Source organism: Mustela nivalis, assembly GCF_964662115.1.
Source record: "Mustela nivalis genome assembly, chromosome: 13".
Taxonomy (NCBI): Eukaryota; Metazoa; Chordata; class Mammalia; order Carnivora; family Mustelidae; genus Mustela; species Mustela nivalis.
Genome location: NC_139032.1, coordinates 79,912,941 through 79,937,840, shown reverse-complemented (window position 1 = coordinate 79,937,840; position 24,900 = coordinate 79,912,941). Strand labels below are relative to the sequence as shown.

The 24,900-nt window shown below is 39.5% G+C and overlaps 1 protein-coding gene across 1 annotated transcript in view; it reads left to right on the top strand.

The window, feature by feature from the left end:
• The window catches only part of C5 (complement C5), an 89,466-nt gene that overhangs the window by 47,182 nt on the left and 17,384 nt on the right, over nucleotides 1–24,900 (top strand). Inside the window, exons 22-31 of the mRNA XM_082695006.1 lie at nucleotides 173–233; nucleotides 8,743–8,832; nucleotides 10,068–10,280; nucleotides 10,814–10,889; nucleotides 13,918–14,077; nucleotides 15,853–15,948; nucleotides 17,272–17,443; nucleotides 19,685–19,887; nucleotides 21,206–21,358; nucleotides 24,319–24,381. Coding sequence (XP_082551132.1) covers nucleotides 173–233; nucleotides 8,743–8,832; nucleotides 10,068–10,280; nucleotides 10,814–10,889; nucleotides 13,918–14,077; nucleotides 15,853–15,948; nucleotides 17,272–17,443; nucleotides 19,685–19,887; nucleotides 21,206–21,358; nucleotides 24,319–24,381 — 1,287 coding nt within the window. The remainder of the gene's footprint in view (nucleotides 1–172; nucleotides 234–8,742; nucleotides 8,833–10,067; nucleotides 10,281–10,813; nucleotides 10,890–13,917; nucleotides 14,078–15,852; nucleotides 15,949–17,271; nucleotides 17,444–19,684; nucleotides 19,888–21,205; nucleotides 21,359–24,318; nucleotides 24,382–24,900) is intronic.

Below are 24,900 nucleotides of genomic sequence, written 5' to 3'. Positions count from 1 at the left end.
TTTTTTTCAATTGGAAAGTGTCCAAGTTGATCCAAGAATTCAGGTCATATAAATTTAATTTTATTTTTTCATCATTTGAAGGGGGCAGCTGAAATTCAGGGAACAAATTAAGGCTTCACTGAGGGAGTTAAATTTAATTATATTCTTTACTGAGTGTTTTCTGCCTTTTTAGCCAGAAGGTATCAAAAAGGAAAGTTATGCTGGTGTTACTCTGGACCCAAGGGGTATTTATGGTGGGTATTTTATATGTTGTCTTTTGCTCTAGAAATTAAAGTGTCTAGGTAAACTGAAACATTGTTTTTCAAATGTTAATTGTCTGGAATAAGAAATATTCATTTCTTAGTTCATTGACATTCTTGATAGCACATGTTGTATATAATCTGGATGGGTTTAGAACAAAGAAAAAGAATTCCATTATTTTTAAGTGCAAAGCATTGAAATTGTGATAATTGCATGGGTTCTCTTTGATATTAGTCATTTTGTATCCATCACAATGATAATTTATACTATTTTCTTATAGAACCATCAATCCCAAGGAATACCTAAGAAAAAGTCATTTCCATACTTCTTTAACACACAGTATTTGAAAACACAATAATGCTGATTAATCACTTAACTAACTCATTCCTTGTTGTTCCTACTATCCTACCTTTTACCCTTCAATAAAGATATTCTTAACCTTCTCATGGTTAGAATTTTGCAAATATCCAAGCACTTAATCAAGGCTCATACACTTAAATATACACGAAATTTAGAATGGGTTCTAAATTTAGAATGGGTTAACAATTCTGTTCAACAAAAAAAGATAGCCTGTCATAGTTCTTATTAAATGGGTTAAATTTACCATATTATTGCCTTGAATCATGTTTCTTTGCTTTCAGTCATATAGCAATGAGGGAAAAAAGCTTACCTATAAATCAAGACCCTTATACCCAGAGAGCCATTTCTGAGAATTGCAAAGTAAAGCAAAGCAAAGAATTCAGATCTTTACATTTAAATCAGCTGAGTATCATAAGCTAAGGATGATTTCAACAGAGTAACAGGAAGAAAAATCCATCTTAAATGCATGTATCCAGATGCTCCCTTTTTTATTTAATTTTATCTTCACATAGACCTTCTTCCAGCATGTCCATTGTGAAGGATCTGTGGGTAGAGATATTACAAATTCTGAGATTTGGAGCCTCATGAAGTTACTTATATCAAGCCGCAGAGCCAGTGTGTCTTTATTTTCTTCCTGTTTACCCTGTGCCTCCCATACTGACATTACTGCAAACAGATTTGCAAAATGGCCCTGTCTGGTACATCCCAGGTGTGGACATCAGGGCCACACAATGGGAATGATCTTTTATCTGGGAATAAATCTCTCAGTCAAAAATCTTGGTAAAAAATTTGTATAATAAAACCTATGCCTCTTTCCAATCTTGCCATATAACCGTTTCCCGTATTGTTTTAGACAACTTAGATTTAGGCAGCTTTATAACTTTCTAGAGAGCTAAATAGGGTAAAGATGACAATTAACTTCGTCCAGTGAGTTTGGAGAGTTTATTAAATACTTCCAATATTTATGTGTCAGAAATGCTATATACTTTATAGAATTCCTTTTTTTTTTTAAGGCTAATATATGTTTGGAAAAGTAGATGGACAATAACATCACTGGAAATTTGGGGAAAAAAATCAGTGAGGGAGAAGAAGGTATCAGAACAAATTATAAAGTGATAGGAATGAAAATAGTGTGGCATCAGCTTAAAATGAGGACTAAATGTAGAAACTCAATCCAAGGAGCCCGCATCTTTCGTTCTTACTTTCTCTCCCCCACAAGCCTTTGCCTCCAAATCTTCTTTGGGTTGCAGGGAGTTCAGTTCCTCACCACCCCCCACTTCTTGGCACACCACATCACTGGTCTGGGCAGGCCCCCTGTGTTTTCTTTCCTCCCTTCATTCCTTTCTCTTTTTTTAAATGTTATGTTAGTCACCATACAGTACATCATTAGTTTTTGATGGAGTGTTCCATGATTCATTGTTTGCCTAAAACACCTAGTGTTCCATGTAATATGTGCCCTGTTTAATACCCATCACAGGGCTCACCCATCCCTTCACCCCCTCCCCTCTAAAACCTTCAGTTTGAGTCCCAGAGTCCATAGTCTCTCATGGTTTGTCTCCCTTCTCTAATTTCCACCCACCTTCATTTTTCCCTTCCTTCTCCTAATGTCCTCTGTGCTATTCCTTATGTTCTACAAATAAGCGAAACCATACGATAATTGTCTTTCTCTGTTTGATTTATTTCACTTAGCATAATCTCCTCCAGTCCCAGCCACATTGATGCAAAAGTTGGGTATTCATCCTTTCTGATGGCTGAGTAATATTCCATTATATGTGGATCACATCTTTATCCATTCGTCTGTGGAAGGACATCTCGACTCCTTCCATTGTTTGGCTTTTGTGGACATTGCTGCTATGACCGCTGGGTGCATATAGCCCTTCTTTTCACTATATCTGTATCTTTGGGGTAAATACTCAGTAGTGCAATTGCTGGGTCATAGGATAACTCTATTTTTAATTTTTTGATGAACTTCCATACTGTTTTCCATAGTGGCTGTACCAGCTTGCATTCCCACCAAAAGTGTAAGAGGGGTTCCCCTTTCTCACAACTCCTCCAGTATTTGTTGTTTCTTGTCTTGTCAATTTTTGCCATTCTAACTGGTGTGAGGTGGTATCTCAGTGTGGTTTTGATTTGAATTCCCTGATGGCTAATGATGTTGACATTTTTTCATGTGGCTACTTGAATAGACCAATAACCAGTAACGAGATTAAAGCAGTGATCAACAACCCCCCCCCCCAAAAAAAAACAAGAGTCCAGGACCTGATGAATTCCCTGGGGAATTCTACCAAACATTCAAAGAAGAAATAATACCTATTCTTCTGAAGCTGCTTCAAAAAATAGAAAAAAGGAAAACTTCCAAACTCATTCTATGAGGCCAGCATTACCTTGATCCCCAAACAGGCAAAGACCTCATCAAAAAGGAGAATTGCAAATCAATATTGCTGATGAATATGGCTGCCAAAATTCTCAACAAGATTCTCCCTACTAGGATCCAATAGTATATTAAAAAGATTATCTGTCATGACTGGGTGGTATTATCCCTGGGATGCAAGTGTGGTTCAATATTTGCAAATCCATCAATGTGATAGAACATACTAATAAGGGGGGAGAGAAGAACCATATGGTCCTCTCAATTGATACAGAAAAAGCATTTGACAAAATACAGCATCTTTTTCTGATTAAAACTCTTCAGAGGGGGAGGGGGTTTAGGAGAAGGGGGTGGGATTATGGACATTGGGGAGGGTATGTTCTTTGGTGAGTGCTGTGAAGTGTGTAAACCTGGTGATTCACAGACCTGTACCCCTGGGGATAAAAATATATGTTTATAAAAAATAAAAAATTAAAAAAAAAACTCTTCAGAGTATAGGGATAGAGGGAATATTCCTCAATTTCATAAAAACCATCTAAGAAAAGCCCATTCTCAAATTCAAAAAGCGAGTTCGAAAAGCAAATATCATTCTCAATGGGGAAAAGCTGAGAGCATTTTCCTTAAGATCAGGAACACAATTAGGATGCCCAATCTCACCGCTGTTGTTCGACGTAGTACTAGAAATCCTAGCAACAGCAATCAGACAACAAAAAGAAATAAAATGTATCCAAACTGGCAAAGAAGAAGTCAAACTCTCTCTCTTCCCAGGTGACGTGATACTTTATGTCGAAAACCCAGAAGACTCCACCCCCAAATTACTAGAAATCATACCGCAATTCAGTAATGTGGCAGGATACAAAATCACTCCATAGAAATCAGTTGCTTTCTTATACACTAACAATGTAACTGTAGAAAGAGAAATTAAAGAATCGATTCCATTTACAATAGCACCAAAACCTTACCCTGTAATAACCTAAAGAAGTAAAGGATCTATACTCTAGAAACTACAGAACACTTGTGAAGGAAATTGAAGAAGACATGAAAAGATGGAAAAATATTCCATGCTCATGGATCGGAAGAATAAACATTGTTAGGATGTCTATGCCATCCAGAGCAATCTATACTTTCAACACCGTCCCGATCAAAATACCAATGTTTTTCAAAGTGCTGGAATAAACAATCCTAAAATTTGTATGGAACCAGAAAAGACCCCAAATCACCAAGGAAATTTTGAAAAAGAAAAACAAAGCTGGCAGCATCATGTTGCCTGATTTCAAGAAATATTACAAGGCATGATCACCAAGACATCATGGTACTGGCACAAAAACAGACACATGGATCAATGAAACAGAGTAGAGACCCCAGATATGGACGTTCAACTCTATGGTCAGGAAAAAATATCCAGTGGAAAAAATATCCAGTAGAAAAAAGACAGTCTCTTCAATAAATAGTGCTGAGAAACTTAGACAGCTATATACAGAAGAATGAAATTCAACCATTCTCTAACACCATACACAAGAATAAACTCTAAATGGATGAAAGACCTCAATGTGAGACAGGAATCCATCAAAATTCTAGAGGGGAACATATGTAGTAACCTTTTGGACATTCTCCCTTTATTCCTGACCCCGATCCCATTTCCCTTCCTTTAAATGCACCCACTCAGATCCTATTCTCTATCCTACTCTATTTCTTAAGTTTTTAAACTCAACATTCTGTTTTAAAGGAATACTCTCTGCTTCTTACAGTGTTTCAGAGTATATTCCACCACAATTTTACTTATCTGTCCTATAGGGACAGATTCCCCACCATTGTGAGCAATACTGCAGTGAACATTATACATCTCCCTTTACAGATCTGTCAGCATTAATCCGGACTGTATATCCAGGAGTGTGACTGCTGGGTCAGAGGGCATACATATGTTGAATATTATTTACTGCTGTCCTGTTGGTCTTCAGAATGACTGTGCTATTTACACATCTGCCAGCACCGCGTGAACATTGTCATCTCTCTGCATCCTCACCAGCACTTGTATTATTGCTGGGGTATTGTTACTCTAAAATGTGCCATTTATGAGAGGCATAGGATGCTGTCTCATTGTTTTAGTTTGGATCCTTCTGAGTACAAAATATTTATTGGCCATTTGGTCTTCCCATCTTTGAATTTCCTATTCTTACCTTTTGTACCTTGTTCTATTTTCCTTTTGGGTTTTTTTTTGGGGGGGGGGTCTATTTCTAATTGATTTTTGTCTCTGGTGTACTTTTTTTGAAAAAATATTTTTTATTTATTTGAGAGAGAGCGAGCAAGCATGTGTGAACGAGAGGAAGAAGGGGCAGTGGGAGAGGGAGAGAGACTCTCCAGCAGACTCCCTGCTGAGCACTAAACTGCATGTGGGGCTCTATCTCATGACCATGAGATCATGACCTGAGCAGAAATCAAGAGTCAGACCATTAACTGACTGAGCCACCCAGGCAGTCCTCTGGTATACTTTTTTGAGCAATAGTGAACCCAAGTGGGTTTTGAATAGGAATCCTTTATTCTGATATAGCCAATTCATTATAATTTTACTTTACAGCTATTATATATTTGGGGGGTAATCTTTAAGAAGTCTTTCCCTGCTCTTAGTTCACAAAGATATTACATATTTTACCCTGTTGGTTTTACAGATTTGACTTTTAAATGTTTTAATCTCTCTCATATCTATCTTTATATGTAATGTCTTGATGGGCCTTTTTTTTTTTAAGATTTTATTTATTTGTCATAAAGAAAGAAAAAACACAAGCAGGGGGAATGGCAGGCAGCAGGAGAAGCAGGCTCCCCACTCAGCAGGGAGCCCAATGCAGGTCTCCATCCCAGGACCCTGGGATCATGACCTGAGCGGAAGGCAGATAGATGCTTAACTGACTGAGCCACCCAGGTATCCCTTGATGAGTCCTTTATCATGATTCCTGACAAAGAGACTTCTGTTAGTTTTAGTTTTCACTTCTGTACCTTTTCAATCCGCTAGCAGAATTGCTAATAAGAATTGAAATAGCCAAGGGCAGATATCAATAGAAAAACTAATGGAGCATTAAATTTAGATAATTTCAGACAACCGACTATCATTAAGTACAATGTATTGTTTTCCAGAATCTTTGTCTATATTATTCTCACCCTTATTAAAATCCTTTGAGGAAAATATTATTACCTCTATGGAACTGATGAGCACATCAAGGCACAGAAAGGTCAAGTGTCTTGCCCAGTGTCACATATAGAGGACTCCTTCTGAGTTCCATGCTCTTTCAACCACACTGCAAACTTCTTAAATGTCTTCACTGAGTTTTATTTTAATATTATATCCTCAGGGGCATCTGGGGGCCCTGGTTAAGCATCTGCCTTCTTTTCCAGTTATGATCCTGTGGTCCTGAGATCAAGCCCCGCTTCAGGCTCCCTGCCCAGCAGGAAGCCTGCTTCTCTCCCTCTCCCACTCTTTCTGTTTGTATTCCCTCTCTTGCTGACTCTCTCTCTGTCAAATAAATAGATAAAATCTTTTTTTAAAAATTGCATCCTCCGTATTTATTAAAAGTTAATTAAGAAAGAAGTTACCTGAGGAACATTCCTGTCTCTTCCACAAAGCCATGTACTTGCCCCATTAAGTGGCAACATGTCACTATTTTCTTTCAGCATCTGCCCTGTGCCAGGGACAGTGGTAAATGCTGGGACCACAGCTTTCAATAAGAGACGGTTCCTGCCCTCAGAGCTTTCCCAGCAGGACAATGAGAGGTGGGGGTCTCTGTGGTGACTGCTGTTGGTCCACAGTAAAACTTCTGAGATCAGATCCAAGCTTCATCTCTGCCCGCTCTGTGGTCTGGAGCAATTTGCTTTCTCAACCTCAGTTTTCTCATCTATAAAATAAAAACAATAACAATAGACCTAGCAAACAGGGTTGTCGTAAGATCCAGTATAACAATGCATTTAGAAGATTAGCAGAGTGCTTGGTGTTCTATCAGTAGAATGATAAATACCATTTTTATGAAATAAACCAAAGATTAAAGTAGAAAAATGCTCAGATAACAAGTATGCTAAAACTCTGTTATTGCACATAGAGAAAAAGTGTCTAAGTTAAATTGAGAGAAAGTGGAAAGAATTTCAGGGCATGCATCCCAATGGAGCTAATCTTCAAATATCCTTGACTGAACAATTACATTAGTTATTTTTTTTTAAGATTTTATTTATTTATCAGACAGAGAGGGAGAGAGCGAGCACAGGCAGACAGAATGGGAGGCAGAGGGAGAAGCAGGCTCCCTGCAGAGCAAGGAGCCCGATGTGGGACTCGATCCCAGGACGCTGGGATCATGACCTGAGCCGAAGGCAGCTGCTTAACCAACTGAGCCACCCAAGCGTCCCTACATTAGTTATTTTTAACTTTCAGTTTTGAGAATAATTTTCTCTCTTTGGACAAAATGGCATGCTCCCTTTTTCTGGTGGAATAAATTTATATAACCTATTTATTTCCTATCTTGTAATGACCAGAAAGCTTACAGTTAAATTTAATGCTCTAAGGAGATTATATAGGCCTAAGGTTTGATAAAAATCCTTGATTATTTTTAACTTACTTTTAAAATTTTAGTATAGTTATTATAGGAGGGACTTTTATTCTCTTTTCTTTTCTTTTTTTTTTTTTTTTTAGATTTTATTTATTTATTTGATGGAGGCAAAACAAGAGAGGGAACACAAACAGGGGGAGTGGGAGAGGAAGAAGCAGGCTTCCCGCTGAGCAGGGAGCCTGACTTGGGGCTCTATTCCAGGACCCTGGGATCATGACCTGAGCCGAAGGCAGATGCTTAACAACTGAATCAGCCAGGTGCCCCAAAGGGCCTTTTATTTTAAGACAATTCTTTGGAAGCTAGTATATTATAAATAACCTGCAACTGGGATTCCTTCAAGAATTCTGGGTAAACTTATGAGATTCAACCTCACACCAGTCAGAATGGCTAAAATTAACAAGGCAGGAAATGACAGATTGTGGTGAGGATGCCAATAAAGGGGAACCCTCCTACACTGTTGGTAGGAATGCAAGTTGGTGCAGTCACTCTGGAAAACAGTATGGAGATTCCTCAAGATGTTAAAAATAGAACTATCCTATCACCCAACGATTGCACTACTAGGGATTTACCCCAAAGATATAAATGTAGTGATCTGAAGGAGCACCTGCACCTTAATATTTATAGCAGAAATGTCCACAATAGCCAAACTATGGAAAGAGCCCAGATATCCATCGACTAATGAATGGATAAAGAAGATGTGGAATTTATATGCAATGGAATATCACTCAGCCATTAAAAAAAAAAAAATGAAATCCTGCCATTTGCAGCATGGATGGAACCAGAGGGTATCATGCTAAGCAAAATAAGTTAATCAAAGAAAGGCAATTATCATGTGATCTCATTCATCTGTGGAATTTAAGAAACGAAACAGAGGAGCACAGGGAAAGGGAGGGAGAAATAAAACAAGATGAAATCGGAGAGGGAGAAAAACCATAAGAGACCCTTCCCCCCTCCCCCATAAGAGACTCTTAATCATAGGAAACAAACTGAGTGTTCCTGGAGGAGAGGGAGGTAGGGGAGTGGGTAACTGGATGATGGATATTAAGGAAGGCACTGGGTGTTATATAAGATTGATGAACCACTGACCTCTACCTCTGAAACTGATAATACAGTATGTGTTAATTAATAGAATTTCAATTTTTTAAAAAAGAATTCTGTGTGACTCTAATAATTTTTTTTTAACTTCAGGTGTCATTAGTCGACGAAAGGAGTTCCCATACAGGGTGCCATTAGATTTGGTCCCCAAAACAAAAGTCCAAAGGATTGTGAGTATAAAAGGTAAAGTGACAAATGCCATTTTTATTTTTCATTTCAGTTTATGCTTTAAATAACAAATATCCTCATGATTATTTTGTTTCTCCTCTTCTCTACTCAGAAGCATGTACAAATCCACCTCTGGGGAAACCCTGCTCTTTCTACCACCTTCAAATCCCCAACCGCTTTTCTGACTGTTTTCTCCCATTGGCCTAATTTAAATGGCGAGTCTCCCATGATGAAGGGTGGGGGTTATCACTGACCCAAAGACTTCTCTCAAACTTTCCATTTCCATTTCCAACGACTCTTGCTCCAGAGAGGGCTTTGTGACCTATAAATGGCGCCACCAGAGTTGCGCTGCTCTGCTGAAATATCAGTCCCCGAGTGGTTCTTTCCCCTCAGGTACATTTGCAGAAGTGGCAGCTTCAGTGAGTTTCCTCTGGTCTCTAACCTTTATAATTCAGTCATATGTCATCAAAACAATAGAATGTCCTGACTAACTTTATCTCAGATAAAGCCCTGGGCTCAGAATGTTAGTACTGTGAGAGACTTTTTAAATCATGTGCAATCCTGGTGTTGGATATGTGAAAATTTGTTTGCCTAGTATCACACGGTGGCTTTTAGACAGAGTCCCCACAGTACTCACAGAACACTCACAGCCCAGGCGTTTTGCTTTGCTTTGTGGGAGCAATTGATTCATAGAGTTTACAATGTCTAAAGCTGTCAGGTTGGACGAGAGCAAATTTGCCATATCTATGCCATATCTATGCAGTAATCTGCCTGCTACGTTATACCATCTTAGCACCATATTCCAGGGGCATTTTTAAACCTGTTCTTGGTGTTTCTTTTAAATCCATATTCCTCACTAGATCTTTTCTGTCTCTCCCCAGCTAAGAAGTTAATTCAACTGCCTAGATAAAAAGAAAAGAACAAGGGGGCGCCTGGGTGGCTCAGTCAATTAAGTGTCCGACTCCTGATTTCAGCTCAGGTCATGATCTCAGTGTTGTGAGATCGAGCCCTGAGTCGGGCTCTGCACTGGGCATGGAACCTGCTTAAGACTTTCTCTCTTCCTCACCCTCTATCTCTTCCCCACCCCCCCCCCCACTGCCCCACTGCTTGCTCTAAAAAAAAAGGTAAGAACAGGGATAGTTGCTCTTCTCTCTATTTAAAATATATCATTACTCAGAAGTTGTTAGAAACGGATTGTGCCTTTACCTTGATTTGTTTATTTGTTTACCTTGTTTCTTTATTTGTTACAGGACTACTTATAGGTGAGGTTATATCTGCTGTTCTGAGTCAGGAAGGCATTAATATTCTTACCCACCTCCCCAAGGGGAATGCAGAAGCAGAACTGATGAGTGTTGTCCCTGTATTCTATGTTTTTCACTACCTGGAAGCAGGGAACAATTGGGACATTTTTCCTACTAATTCATTAGTTAAAAGATGGAACCTGGAGAGAAAACTTAAAGAAGGTAAAAAAAAAAAATCTATTTTACATATTGTACATAAAAATGTTGTGACTTTTAAACTAATGGTCTAATTAAACTAATATTTAAGGTTTTATGAATTATACAGAGCATAATCATAAAAGCATTTCTGTAAAAAGAAAATTGTGAGATAGACACAACTATATAAATAAATACTATTTTCTGTAGCATTTGGCTTAACTTAACAAAATGCCTGGATGAGAGACAAGACACCTGCATTCCAACCCCTACAGAGCACTTCCTTCCTTCTTGAATGAGCTCAGAATGTTCTCCTTGATAATTCCCAATTCAAACGATTCATGATTCAGATACTTCTTTCAAGAAGTTTAACACTAGCCGCAGAGCATGTGCTTGCTGCCCAACACCAAAGGAAGTTTACCATTCCAGGAGCTAATAAACACTCTTTGTGTAGAAGTAAAAACATGTAAATATTAAAAAGTTTGCATTATCTGAGAAATAAAAAAAAAAAAGAAATGAAGGTCAGTGAAGCACTATGTTCTTTTTCTGGTGCCTCTTAGGATTGGTGAGCATCATGTCCTACAGAAATTCTGACTACTCTTACAGCATGTGGAAGGGTGGAAGTGCTAGCACCTGGTGAGTAGAAGGTTTTGATTTGCATTTTCATAAAATAGTTGATTAATTAACTAGAGAATCTTTTTTTTTTAAAGATTTTATTTATTTATTTATTTATTTATTTGACAAACAGAACACAAGTAGGTAGAGAACCAGGCAGAGGGAGAGGGAGAAATAGGCTCTCCACTGAGCAGAGAGCCGGACATGGGGCTCGATCCCAGGACCCTAGGATCATGACCCGAGCTGAAGGCAGCCGCTTAACCAACTGAGCCACCCAGGCGCCCCTTAACTAGAGAATCTTAATGGAAATTCCATTTATCCATTTGCTCAGGCTGGAAGTGTAGTTCTCTTTCATTGCCTTTTTTCTCTTGCCGGTCATGTCAGATCCAGCAAATACTTCTGGTTGTACCTTCAAAATGTATCCGAAGCTTGACTACTCCCTACAAACCCCACCATGCTGTCCTGGTCCAAGTCACTCCCATTTCTTACCTGGACTATTGTACTAGCCTCCTCTGCTCTTTTGTCTTCCACCTTTCCCCTCTCTATCTATACTGAACATAGCAACTGGAGTGACCCTGTTAAAACATAAGTTAGATCACATCACTCAGAACCATTTGGGAGCTTCCCATCTTACCCAGGGTAAATAAACCAAACTTACTGTAAACCCCAAGGCCCTGCATGGTGTAGCTTCATCTCACCTCTCCAACTACATCCCCTACTATTCTCTTTCCTTCCATTCAAGCCCTACTGGCCTCTTCGATGTTCCTTGAACATATGAGGCATTCCACTTCAGCGTCTTTGCAACCACTGTTACCTCTGTCAGAAATGTTCTTCAGGTATCAGTGTCTAGTTCCCTTACCTCCTTCAGGTCTTTACCAAAAGTTGCCTTCTCAGTGAGGCCTCTACTAATCATTCTATCAAAGTTGCATTCCATTCCCATCCCAACATTTAATATCCTGCTCCTCAACTTGCCCTTTCTCCTTAAAATTTATCATTAACATTCTTTCTTATCTCACCTGTTACCTGTCTTGCCACTAGAATGTAAGCTCCACGTGGGCAGTCTCAAGAATTCAGAGTGTCTGGTACACACCTGACATGTAGCAGGTGCTCAATAAGTACTTATCAGTGAAACATAATAACTTCCTTATTTCTGATGACTTGAAGGCAAGACTGTCTGAATTAACTGAAAGTACACATTGCAATCGATTTTCAGAAAAAATATTATCATGCACTGACAAAGTATGTAATGAAAATATAGTGTTCCAAGGGCTTTATAAATTCTATTATATGAAACACTTTTAAGGTTTTTACAATCTGGAATAACTGACTTTTAGATTATGCCCTGTAACTATTGAGAGTCTCCCGGATTTCATCCTTCACCTCTTATTTTCTGTAATCTCTCCTTGTGCAATCTCATCTTTGCCCATGATTTCCATAATTTTCCTTGTGCAATCTTATCTTTGCCCATGATTTCCGTAATTTCTACACAGATGATTCCCTAATCAATGTTTCGAGGCCAAAGGCCCTTCCAACATAATCCATGCCAAATTCAGTTTTTTGTTTTGGTTTCCTTAATCTGTGGGCAGCAATACTCTATACAAGTTTGAATCATCCCTTTCCTTTTGGCTCTATAGCCAACCAGTTATCAAGTCCTTACCTTAGAAGAGGGTCTAACCATATGCGGGCGGCATGTTTTAAAAGACATGTAGACCTCTAGAGCATGCCTTCTAGAGGATACCCACCAGGTTGCAAGGGTTAGGGCTTAGAAACCAGCACAGCAACAGCTGGGAACTAAATGCTTAGAGGATGAAATGCCCCTCTCCCCAAGAAGATGCAGTAGCCTTTCAGTAAATATCTGGGGTCTCTCGAGAGTTCTCGGCAAGACTGAGTGGATGTTGTTCAGCCAAAAATGCAGAAATATTTGGGTACTGTCCTAGACTGAACTCCACAAGTTCCTTGAGAGAAACATACACAGAACAAAATGGCCAGTATCTGAATACCTTCAAAATATTTTTTGAGGAATACAAAATATAATACATCATTCATTTTATTTTATTTTTAAAGATTTTATTCATTTATTTGTGAGAGAGTATGAGCGAGCACAAGCAGGGGGGAGGGCCAGAGAGAAAGGGAGAAACAGGTCCTCTGCTGAGCAGGGAGCCCCATGTGGGGCTTAATCCCTGGACCCTGGGATCATGACCTGAGCCGAAGTCAAACACTTAACTGACTGAGCCACCTAGGTGGCCCAATATATTGTTCATTTTAGAAAGAAAAACGAAAATAAAACATTTTAAGTGAGAGGGAAAGTCAAGTGGTCTTACTCTAAGAAGGGAAGGGCTGAAGGGCAGGTGGCTCTGGGTGCTCAGAGAGTGAGGGAACGGGAGCAGAAGAGTGGGGGTGAGATAAAGAGGTATTGCGGGGTTATGAATTAGATACATTCTTTAAGAGATATTAGTAGCAACTGAAATTGCTTCAAAAAGCAAAAAACAAAAACAAGAAAACCTCAGTAATCATGAGAGTTAAAGCTTCCTTGTGAGGTAGTGAGTTCTGCGTCAATGGCGTGGCTCAAGAGGAAATGGGGTAAACACTCCTGTGAATGTTGGGGAAGGAAATTCAGGCCTCAGACAAGACTTCAGATTAACCAGCTTGTACACATTGTACAATCTAGAATTTTAAGATCTTTCTCTTCTAGGTCTTGTGTTCATACGTCAGTGCCCTGACTCAAAACTATTTGCTTCACCACTATTGTCTTTAACTTTAGAGTAATTTTGTTTTTAATCATCAGGCATCAATTTTTTAGTTTGTGTGCTGGTTAGCAATGTTGAAATCGCAAAGGATGTATTGTTCACATTTGATGACTGAACGTTTTTGGAGATCTTCCTAAAATCTTCTCTTCCCTTGTAAAATGGTGACAACATACTTTAGAATTGTATGATTTAAAATGCTATTTTCTTTTAAAGAATAAATATCATTTTAACTAAAACACACATAAGTTGAAAGCCAAAGGGATTGAACATCTAAATATTAGTTATTTGATTTTGTCTTTAAGGTTAACAGCTTTTGTTTTAAGAGTACTTGGACAAATAAGTAAATACGTAAATCAGAATCAGAATTCAATTTGTAATGGTTTATTGTGGCTGGTGGAGAATGCTCAACTAGAAAATGGATCTTTCAAGGAAAATTCTGATTATCAGCCAATAAAATTACAGGTAAGGAAACCAAATATATAGATTAGCAACAGTTTTATTTACAAGTCTGAGTTTTGTTCTCATCCTATTTTAGAAGCTTGAAGAAGGGAAAAAATATATATGCCTTTAAGAAAGTCCTGTTGTGTACAGGCAAAGAATATGAAAGTTCTTCTTGCACTCCTCTTCACACAATTCAGTACAGGTCAGATGAGAGATGCCTTTGACATCTCATATGTCACAGGCACTGGTGGTCCACAGGGTGTAAGTACTAGAGATCTTAGAACAGATAAAATATATTCACCTGTCTACATACCCTTGGTATAGACTCCATACTTAAAACTCAGAGCCTTCTTACATATCAGGGCTGCAAGGTGTTGTCATGAAAGATGGGACCCTATTTATATCCTGTTAGTAAGAGGGATTAGGGTCAGGTTTATTAATCTGTGCAACAAAGTGTTGTATGATGTTAGAATCTACTTATAAACTTGAATTACAAAGTAATTATAGTATCTCTCCAAGATACCAGTACAGTATCTTTTACTCCCTTCTACTCCTTAGAATGTTTCTTTAAAATTCAACGGTGTTTTTAGTTTGGTTGATTGGTTTTGTTTGTTTTGTTTCATTTTTGTTTTGTTTTGTTTTGGGTTTTTGTTTTTGTTTTTGTTTTTGCCTGCCCTAATCTAACCCCCTTCTGGCATGATATCAGGCATAAATGGGTAACAGGAAACTCCTGTCCTTCTGTTGCACCAATAGCAGACTAGGACTCCCACAAGAAACAGAGGGCAGCTGACATCATCCAGGTGCTACCTGAAGAATAAAATACTACATTAAATTTTTTCTAAAGATGCCCAGGTATCCATCCACCCATCTGTCTATATTTATTGAACGACCATTCACTGAGCACCTAATACATGCAAGGGTCTATTTAGAACACAATCAGGGAGAAAGTGTGGGAAGGATAGACGGCCACAAAGCTCACACACTGGTAGGGAAAGTAGGTTATACCTACTAGCAACTCTAATCTACATATAACTGTGTGTGTTCCTTTACATATACAAGAAATACTTACTGAATGTGTACTAAGTGGTAGATGGTAGAGACACAAGAGTGAACAAAACAATTGTGATCAGTGAGGCCATAGAGCTTATGATCTAGCAGAGAAGCCAGATGTCAGTAAGTAATTTCAAGTGTTCCATACATGTTAGGAAAAGGGAAATACAGTTTCGTTGAAAGCAACGGCTCCAATCTCATATGGGAGAACTGGAAAAAATGGGTTGACCCGGATCTTGGGAGCTAGGTAGGAGGAAGGCAGGAAGAGTGTTCCAAGCGATGCAAACAGTGTACCTGGCATTTTGAAGTGGAGAGAGAGGGTGGTTCATGCAAATAACTGGGGCCAAAAGAGCGAGGGGGTGAGTGGCATGAAATAAATCTGGAGAGTTAAATAGAGGACACTTTGGAAGATCGTATAAACATTGCATTGGAATGTGACTGCTCTAAGAGGAAATAATATGGGAGAACAAAGTCTGAATAGTGCTTCAGAGAGGGAGTTGTTTTTTTAACAGAGTTTTGAAGGAGGGGGAGAAATTTGTGGTGAAGAGGTACGAAGTGGAACTTCAGTGGGAAGGGGAGGGAGAGAAAGGCATGTGAAGGTATGCAAGTGAGGAAGATCCGGATCTTCCTGAGAAATGGCAAGCAGTCCAGCTGGAATGCATGAAGGGAGAAGGGGAGCTTAGAACCAGGTCGTTTCATTTAAGGACACCGTTTCACTCTCCATTTAAAACATTGCTTATTTTTAGGGTACCTTGCCTATTGAAGCCCGAGAGAATGCCTTATATCTTACAGCCTTTACAGTGATTGGATTTAGAAAGGCTTTTGATATATGCCCCACAATGGTAAGTGTTTCCTTCCTCTAACACTGATTATCTGTTTCTATACCATTTAGTGGGAGGGGCCACCTTGAAAATAAAGTTAGCTCCAAAATCAAAAGATTGCAGAATTATGATAGGTATGAGAGACCCTCTGGCCCAACCTACTTGTTGACAGTTGCAAAAACTAAGACCTATGGGTAAGGTGGCTTTAATTGTCCAGTATCATGGGCTATTAAATTATGGAGTGGACAGTAGAACCAAGAACTTGTGCTAAGGAGAAAATGACGTGGTATCTCTAGCTTCCTTCCAGTGTCTCTGGTAATATTACAACATACATATGACTGTTATCCTACAGTGGGGGCGTTTTATATCATGGAACTACCAAGACCGCACGATAGTATATTTGTTTCTTTGGGGTGTGCCATTTCATTTGCTTAGAAGCTGAGGGGAAGAGGAGAAGATTCACCTGAGTGAGTCAACGTGGAGGACTCCAAGGGGTAACAGAGATATTTCTCTGATCTGGGAAGAGATAGTCCCTGCCATGAGGTCAAACACACCTGCCTGCAAATCAGAAGCAAATTAGACAATGTCCTTCAAACGAGCCTACAGAACAGACATGGAGGAATCCAAAGATGGTTTGCAGGACTTCATCCCCAAAACAAAATAATGTTTTTAGTTTGTTTCAATATAATTGTTATTTAAACTTAATAAGACAAAATAATCAACAAGGGACAAGTTCCCAGGGCCCTAGAGGGCCAGTCGACACCTAGTGGTACCTGAGCGAGAAACAGTGGAGCTGGAGAAGAGCTGGGCAAGTTGATTTTGTCCTCATGCACGTATCCAAAATAAATACTTCAATTGTCTCAAGATAAAGTAATAGAGACAATTTCCCCAGAAACTCTTAGGATCAAAAAGCATTCTGGCAGCTTGGTTCTTTTCCTTCTATTTATGCTTTTATTTACTAAAATTCCTTTTGAAAATATGAGTCTGTCCCAGCTATGCCAAGGCAGGGACATGAGGAAAGCTGTGTCTGTGCTCTGCTTCTTCTTCCCAGAGACTACATCTGATATGGGAAGGAGAAACTAAAGGGAAAAATCTCAACAGAGATGAGAACTGAGGGGCAAAAACTGGACCCAGTTTAGACAAGCACATTTTCCCTCTGAGATTGTACTCTGCTCCTTCTCCTAGAGAGATTGGCTTCAGGGAGATACCATCCACTTCCATTAAGTCATGTCTCACTCTACCCTTCATCTTGCCTGCCTGGGGATGGTGCCACCTGGGGGTAGTTCTCATCAGTTGACAGGTTGAGGCTTGACAAATCTGGATATCTTTTGCTCTTGTTTCCAGAAAATCAACACGGCTCTCACTAAAGCTGATTCCTTTCTGCTTGAAAATGCCCTCTCAGCCCAGAGCACCTTTACACTGGCCATTTCTGCTTATGCTCTTTCCCTGGGAGACAAAAGTCACCCACGGTTTCAACCAATTGTTGCAGCCCTGAAGAGGAAGGCTTTTGTTAAAGGTATGACTTGTTTCGTATGTTTATTTGACAAGTGTTTACTAAGCATATAGAGTCTGCTAGTTCTGGGAAGGAGGTTAGGGTTTGCAAAGTTGAATAAGACACCATCTCTGTCCTAAAGGAACAAATCATCATAATACAATATAGTTAAGTGCTGTTATTCACTCATTCAGCATATGCATTGAGCACCTCCTATATACCAGACACTGTTCTAGGTTCTAGGGATAAAGCAACAGACCAAAAGAAAAAAAAAAGTCCAGATCCTCATGGAACTTACATTCCAGTTATGGAGAGACAGACAAACATGGTAAGTAAAATATTTCAAAAACTGAATAGGTTAGTGATGACTGATATGAAGAAAAGTGAAGCAGGGGAGGGAGTAGGTTGTAATTTAAACCTCCCTGAGAAGCTAGTACTTGAGTTGAGACCTGATGGAGGTAAGAAAGCAAGCTGGGGCTATCCGAATGATGTTCCTGCTGGAGAAGCAGCATGTGAATATGCCTGAGGCAGGAGGGCGCCTGGAGCTCCAAGAATGGCAAGGAGGCCAGTATTGCTGGAGAGGAGTGAGATGATGGGGACACCAGGGAAGGAAAGGGGGAGGGAGTCAGGGAGGATCATAGACGGCCTTGGAAGTGATCACAGGAGCTCCACAAGACCGCTGTACAATGTGCATGGCTCCCAACCAGGCCAGTGAACTGAGGCTGAAATTCAGCTTGTGAATTCCCCTAGCTGGGCACGCTGGGTTGGGTCTGCTTCTGCTCAGACCAAGGAGTGCCTGTGTCTCATTCACATCCAGGTGCTGTGGGGCCCAGTGGAAGCCCAAACCTTTAACTTCCACTTCAAGTAAAAAAAGAAGGCACTGGAGGACTTTTAGCAGGGAGATGTGTGCTCATTGCCAGTTTATTGCACTTTCCACTCTGGCTTATCCTGTATTGAGTTGGCTATATGTGTATTTCATTTTGAAAAATAAAGATACCACTTCCTATGGGTCAGGAGTAAAGAGATAGAAACAGGCTAACAGTGATCGCTGGCCAGTGTTCCTATCGCAACACAGGCATAGTTGGACACTTCTGAGCCCTCTCCTGGCTGAGGTTTTCTAAAAGCTTGATAAATGTAACATGAAGTGTACTACTAGGTACAAGATTTGATTTTTGTCATAATTTTAAAATGACTGAATCTTAAAAAGATAAAATAAAATAAAAAGAAAAATGACTGAACCTCAAAACCACTTGTACAGTGCTTTTAAAATAATGCAAAAGAATATCTTAGGTCTTAGAAGATAAGGATCATAAAATCATAGAATTTAAGAAGAGGTCTTAATAATTCAAATAATGTTTGCGCTGAAAGCATCTTCAAAAACCAAAATTTTCATTTTAACTACAACAAATCTGAGGTTTTGAGAAGGAGGGGAAACATTGTCCAAAGTCATGCAAATAACACAATTGTGAATTATAAACTGATACATCAAAATCTTGACTAACCTTCAAAAATGATTTCCAAATATGCCTTATTGGTTTTTTAGAGATAATCTATTTTTAAAGGATGTAAAGTGACAAGTCTAAATTACTAGAGAAATAACAAATATAATTTAGAACCTAGTTTTTGAAAAGTATTGCATATATGAAATTATCTTTAGTGCTTTACATTGGGAAGAGATCATAAAAAGACTGAATTAAGGCTTTGGTCATGATCTCATAATTTCTAGGACACAGAATTTTTTTTTCCAATCAGGGAGAAATGTTTCCAATTTATCTCATAGTGTCAATAACAACAGTAAGCCTTGCTCTGTGGATGGTGCTTTCTGGTGGACTAAGAGTTACATTTGGTATCTCACCTGAGTTTCGCTGCGAGGAAAAAAGTACCATATACACTTTGGGTATTAGAAAATTAGTCCCACAGGACTAAAAGAATCTGTCCAAATCGACATGGTCAGTTCCTAGAAGGGTAGAGAGTAGAACCTAGGTGTACTAGTTACCAGTTTATTGCACTTCTCACTTCACGACACTGTTCTTCCCAAGTACACGTGGGCTCTCCACGATGACACTTTCAAGTCAAGACAAACAGCACTGTATTAAGAGAACTTATTTTGTATTGGTCCCTTTGAGGAAGTTCTTCCTACAAATGAGTAAGAAATTTCCAGAACTCAAAAGGCCACTACCAGAAGAAACTTCGAGAAACCTGCTAGAATTAATGTCAAATTTGCATTTTTAATTATACTAATGAATGTGATTTGCTGATATTCAGGTGAGCCAGTCGTTTATCGTTTTTGGAAAGATGATCTTCAACAAGATAGATCTGCACCTAACTCTGGTACAGCACATATGGTAGAAACCACTGCCTATGCTTTGCTCACCTTTCTGAGCTTGAAAGATATAAATTACGTTAACCCGATCATCAAATGGCTATCTGAAGAGCAGAGGTATGGAGGTGGCTTTTATTCAACCCAGGTAACATTTCTTTATCTTGTTTTATCCTCCTGGAGACATTTGTCCTGCCACCCACATCTCACCTATTATATGTTCCCACCCATTCTGACCTCCATGCTTTTGTCCACCAAATGAGCATACCTTAGATATGAATCAGTCACTAGAACCAGAGGGCCCTTAGAGATTATATGCCCTGATAGCCTTCTTAGGGAAGAAAGTCATCCCTAGGAGGTTCATTCATGGAGTTAGGGGCAAAGCCAAAATCAAAACTCACATCTCCTAATTCTAAATCCCATACAATCTTTACGATTCTTAATAATCATGAAGGGCTAACAAGGCTATCAACATCCATCACATCCTGTATAATGACCATGTGGACAAATGTACTGATATTCCCTCCCCCCAAAATAAATAAAAAGTGAGAGAGATACTGATTGTTATAATTTATTTACCAATGTAAACTCATTTATGTATGTATTTTCTATGTTAGAACTATTAGGTAGTTGAAGAACATGCATCTGCATTCAAAGTTTAGCTCAAATACTGGCATCTTCTCTGTTCCTTGGATGTTTGGATGATGACAGAATGTGTTTTATATATTTGTGTATTACAAAATTTAGAGTTAGAGGGGTCCTTCAGGATTACTTTAATCATTATCTAATCTGGGGAGGCAAATGGGTTTTCATCTTAGAGACAGGTGTAAGCTTAGCAAGGAAGAGTGTCCCATTGGTGAGCGCAACATCAATACAAGCAGACAGGGTAGCCACGTATTTGACATCTCTGAGCTAGTCACATTTCCCAACTTTATAGACGAGGAAGATGAGACCTAGAAAAGTAAAGTTCATTCTTTTATTCCTTCAACAAATACTTGTTCAATAGCTACAATGTGTACCTACTAAAATGTAATGGATGCCAAGAAAGACTTGCCTCCAGAAATCTTACATTACAGTGGGCAGAAAGAGAAAATTAAAACAGAATTATGGGGAGGGAGAGCTCATTTCTGGCCTCCCTGTGGATTTATTTAAGGTGAGACTTAAAAGATAAAATGGAGGCATTCTGCAAAGAGTGACCTGCCTGAGGTCACGCACTCGGGATAAATGGAGAGCCTGGACCTGAGGCCACACTTCTTCCTCTCCCTGCCAACAGCAGCATCCTTACCCTGGAGGGAGACACCTTCCTCTTACCTCCACCTGGGGGCCCTTCACCAATTCCACTCAGTCAGCTGGAGTTTCCGCACAGTTTAGCATACCCCCACCGTCTCCCAAGAAAGGGTATTTGTAAACACAGGGGAGATGTAAATGAGCTAAACCTATTTTTGTGCCTTGCTAATTGTTGATAGGATACAATCAATGCCATCGAGGGCCTGACAGAATATTCACTCATGATTAAACAACTTCGCTTGGACATGGATATCAACCTTTCTTATAAGCATAAAGGTGACATCCACCATTATAAGATGACAGAGAACAGTTTCCTTGGAAGGCCAATAGAGGTAAATGAAGGACTTTTGATAATATCTCATAACTGGATGGGGCCTTTGAAATCATGTGTTCCACTCTTATTTTACAAATATATCTATTTACTACTAAAAAAGTCACTGATACCTGCTATGTCCTGGGCACTGGGGAGTCAAAGGCAAAGTACATGAAGAAACTGTGTGCTCAGGGAGACAGTTATTTTAACAGACAGTGAAAAATAAGAGCCTTGACAGGGACACGGAAGGACAGAGCAGGGCCTCCTGACCCAAGGTGAGAGGTAGGGATTTGTCAAATGCATCCAGGGGTGCAGGTTAAATCTGGAAGAATCAGAACGACTTAGCCAGGTGAAGAAAAGGGAATAACATTCCAGACAGAGAGAACAGTATACAAAAGGGACAATGATAGAGGGAGAGAAAACACATCCGGGCATCCACCAATGGTTCCACCTGGCCCTGTGACACATGCAAACTGTGGCATAGCTGGAACTGGCCTTTAGGTCCTCAGACAACTTACCCCAGGTACCCTGCTGGATTTTTTTTTTTTAAGTGGGCTCCATGCCCAGTGCGGAGCCCAACATGGGGCTTGAATTCACAACCCTGAGATCAAAACCTAGGCTGAGATCAAAAGTTGGACACTTGGGGCGCCTGGGTGGCTCAGTGGGTTAAGCTTCTGCCTTCGGCTCAGGTCATGATCTCAGGGTCCTGGGATCAAGCCCCGCATCAGCTCTCTGCTCAGCAGGGAGCCTGCTTCTGTCCCCACCTCCGCCTGCCTCTCTATCTCCTTGTGATCTCTCTCCATAAATAAATAAATAAAATCTAAAAAAAAAAAAAAAGTCGGACACTTAACCAACTGAGCCAACCAGGCTCCCCTAGATTTTATTTTATGAAAACATTGATGGCCTATGAAAATTTCCCCCCCAAAAGAACACATTAGAAAAACTAGTCTCTGCATCAGTTAGAGTAGCTGCCAGTAAACAGCTGCTAACACACATTTTTCTAATTACTACATTTTAGATGTTTTTAAGTCGTATTTAAATATGTGAATAATTGGAAATAGTTTTTGACTGTCTGTATCCTCTACAAATCTATGTTTGGAAAAAGTGAATAGACATGAGAAATAAAATTTAATGCAAAAATTACAAACTAATGGCCCATAGTAAAAAAAAAAAAGATAGGTATAGATATATAGATAGAGATATAGACATATTCCAATACTTAGATGTCCATAGACTTCAGGGTACCTGGGTGGCCCAGTAGGTTAAGTATCTGCCTTCAGCTCAGGTCATGATCCCAGAGTCCCAGGATCAAGTCCTGCATCAGCCTCCTTGCTCAGCAGGGCATCTGCTTCTTCCTCTGACCTTCCCCCTCTCATGGTCACTCTCTCTCATTCTCTCTCTCTCTCAAATAAATAAATAAAATATTTAATTAAAAAATCCATAGACTTCAAATAGCAATCTGCTTCCAAACTCCTTTGAAAATCCATAGGTTCTGGCACAAGGTGCTGGCAGCAGCAAGCATTCTTCAATCTGTCCCAGTTCCCGCCAGTCAAGGGACATGTGTGTATGCACTTTGTCTGTACTTTGTGCTTAGGCTTCTGCAGGCCCCTGGGTTGGTAATGTGTCTTCTTTCTCTGGGAACCTGTAGAGTTCCAGAGACTGACATTCTGAGCCAGTGGTCTAAGCTCTCATGAGGAGGTCTTGACCTGAACAGCACGGTAGACCCACTGGACTTGGCTGGAATTAATTCTTCTCTGCAGGGGTAATGCCGTAAGGGGCCCCTTGCTATTTTTAAATAATTTAAACCTCAGCCCATGATGATAGTGTCTTTATGGAAAACCCAGGCTAGTAATACCAAGTTTTGAATTCTCTACGCCAGCATTTCCTGAAACATGTTACCTAAAATAAGTTTGGTGATCAAGAAAGTGTGGGAAACTGTAGCTTAAATGAAGTTAAACAAGTTCTTTCATAGAAGATACCCCATCTTTAATACATATGTGACTAAATGTGGTGACTCTGGGTAAGAATGGGCAACGGAGGGGCATGGGGACAAGGGCAGGGCAACAGTATTCATTTCCCAAACTTATATGTCACTTAGGTTCATAGAACTCATTCCTCATGTAGCATCTTGATATGCTGGCTTTTCGATAAATGATACTATATTCCATCAGGGAAAAAAGGAAGTTGGCCTTTTTATGTACATTTACTAAAATTTAGAAAAAGGGCTGATGACTTTTCATGGACACCAAATCCCTTTTGCACCAGTGTGCTAAGTAAGGGAATGGCAGGCTACAGATTTAGTGAGAGCAAAGAACCAACCCTTTGGGCCTCTTGCACAAAATGATCTCCCTCGTGCTTTCCACAAATCAAGGGGCATTTATATAATTGAATTCCTTTAAAGAAGAGAATTCCTTAATCCAGTTCGTTCCTTCACTCTCCTTCTAGAAAGATGGGAAGAAGACCATCAGCACCTAAGGATTTGGCAGGTTTAAGTGAGGTGCTAGGGGTCTGGGTGGGGTGCCAAGTCTTTTGTTAAACAGAGACCAGTGGGAAGTGGAGGAGACAGCCTACAAAGAGATGAAGATCCAGTTTTATCATAACCATATATAAGTGAAGGTGTAACCAAAAATAACTTCTGATATGTTGGTATCACTGGCTTACTCAGGAGATCTCAGACATCATATTTACATGTAAAGGGGAAAGGGGAATTTCCAGTACTTTTTGTGTCTGTGTGCACAGGATTTTCACTGTCTTATCCATTTAATCTCACAACAGCTCTGAGAGAGGAACCTGGCAGGTGTCCATGAACTCTTTTCATTGTTCATTGGGAAATGAATACTGTTGCCCTGCCCTTGTCCCCATGCCCCTCCGTTGCCCATTCTTACCCAGAGTCACCACATTTAGTCACATATGTATTAAAGATGTCCTCCCTCATCATTGAATAAGAAAAGAAAGCATGGTTTCTCATCCCCTTTTCAGGTGTCTCTCAATGATGACCTCGTAGTCAGTACTGGATATGGCAATGGGCTGGCCACAGTGCATGTAAGTATTTCACTGAGAGTCAGTTTCATGCACAATGATGTGTCTGCTTGGACCAAGTAACATAAAAGAAAGTTAGGGACTTTGCCACAAAGTTACAGAAATCTAGGCTTGGGTAACCATGACTAAAGTAGGATTCATTTATTTAATTCTTTTTGCTATCTTGGTAGCTGTACTCACAATTGCTTTTTGCAAATGGTTATGTTAATCCTTGTATGCATATAGTCTTTGTATTTGTGGAAATTATATATATAATTATACATATAGATACATAATTTTATGGTTCTAGACGTAAAGGTACATATGGTGCATGTGTGTGGACACATACACGTATGTATCCATGTTTTCTGTGATTTGTAGCATAGTCACACCTTGTTTACCCAGCTTCATTTAAGATAGATGTATATATATATAAGGGCTTAAGTTTCTTTTATTTTAGCCATAGACTGTGTGCACTTGTGTAGACAACTTAGAAAACTTGTACTGCCAAATGGCTAAAATAAGATCAACTACATATTCTAA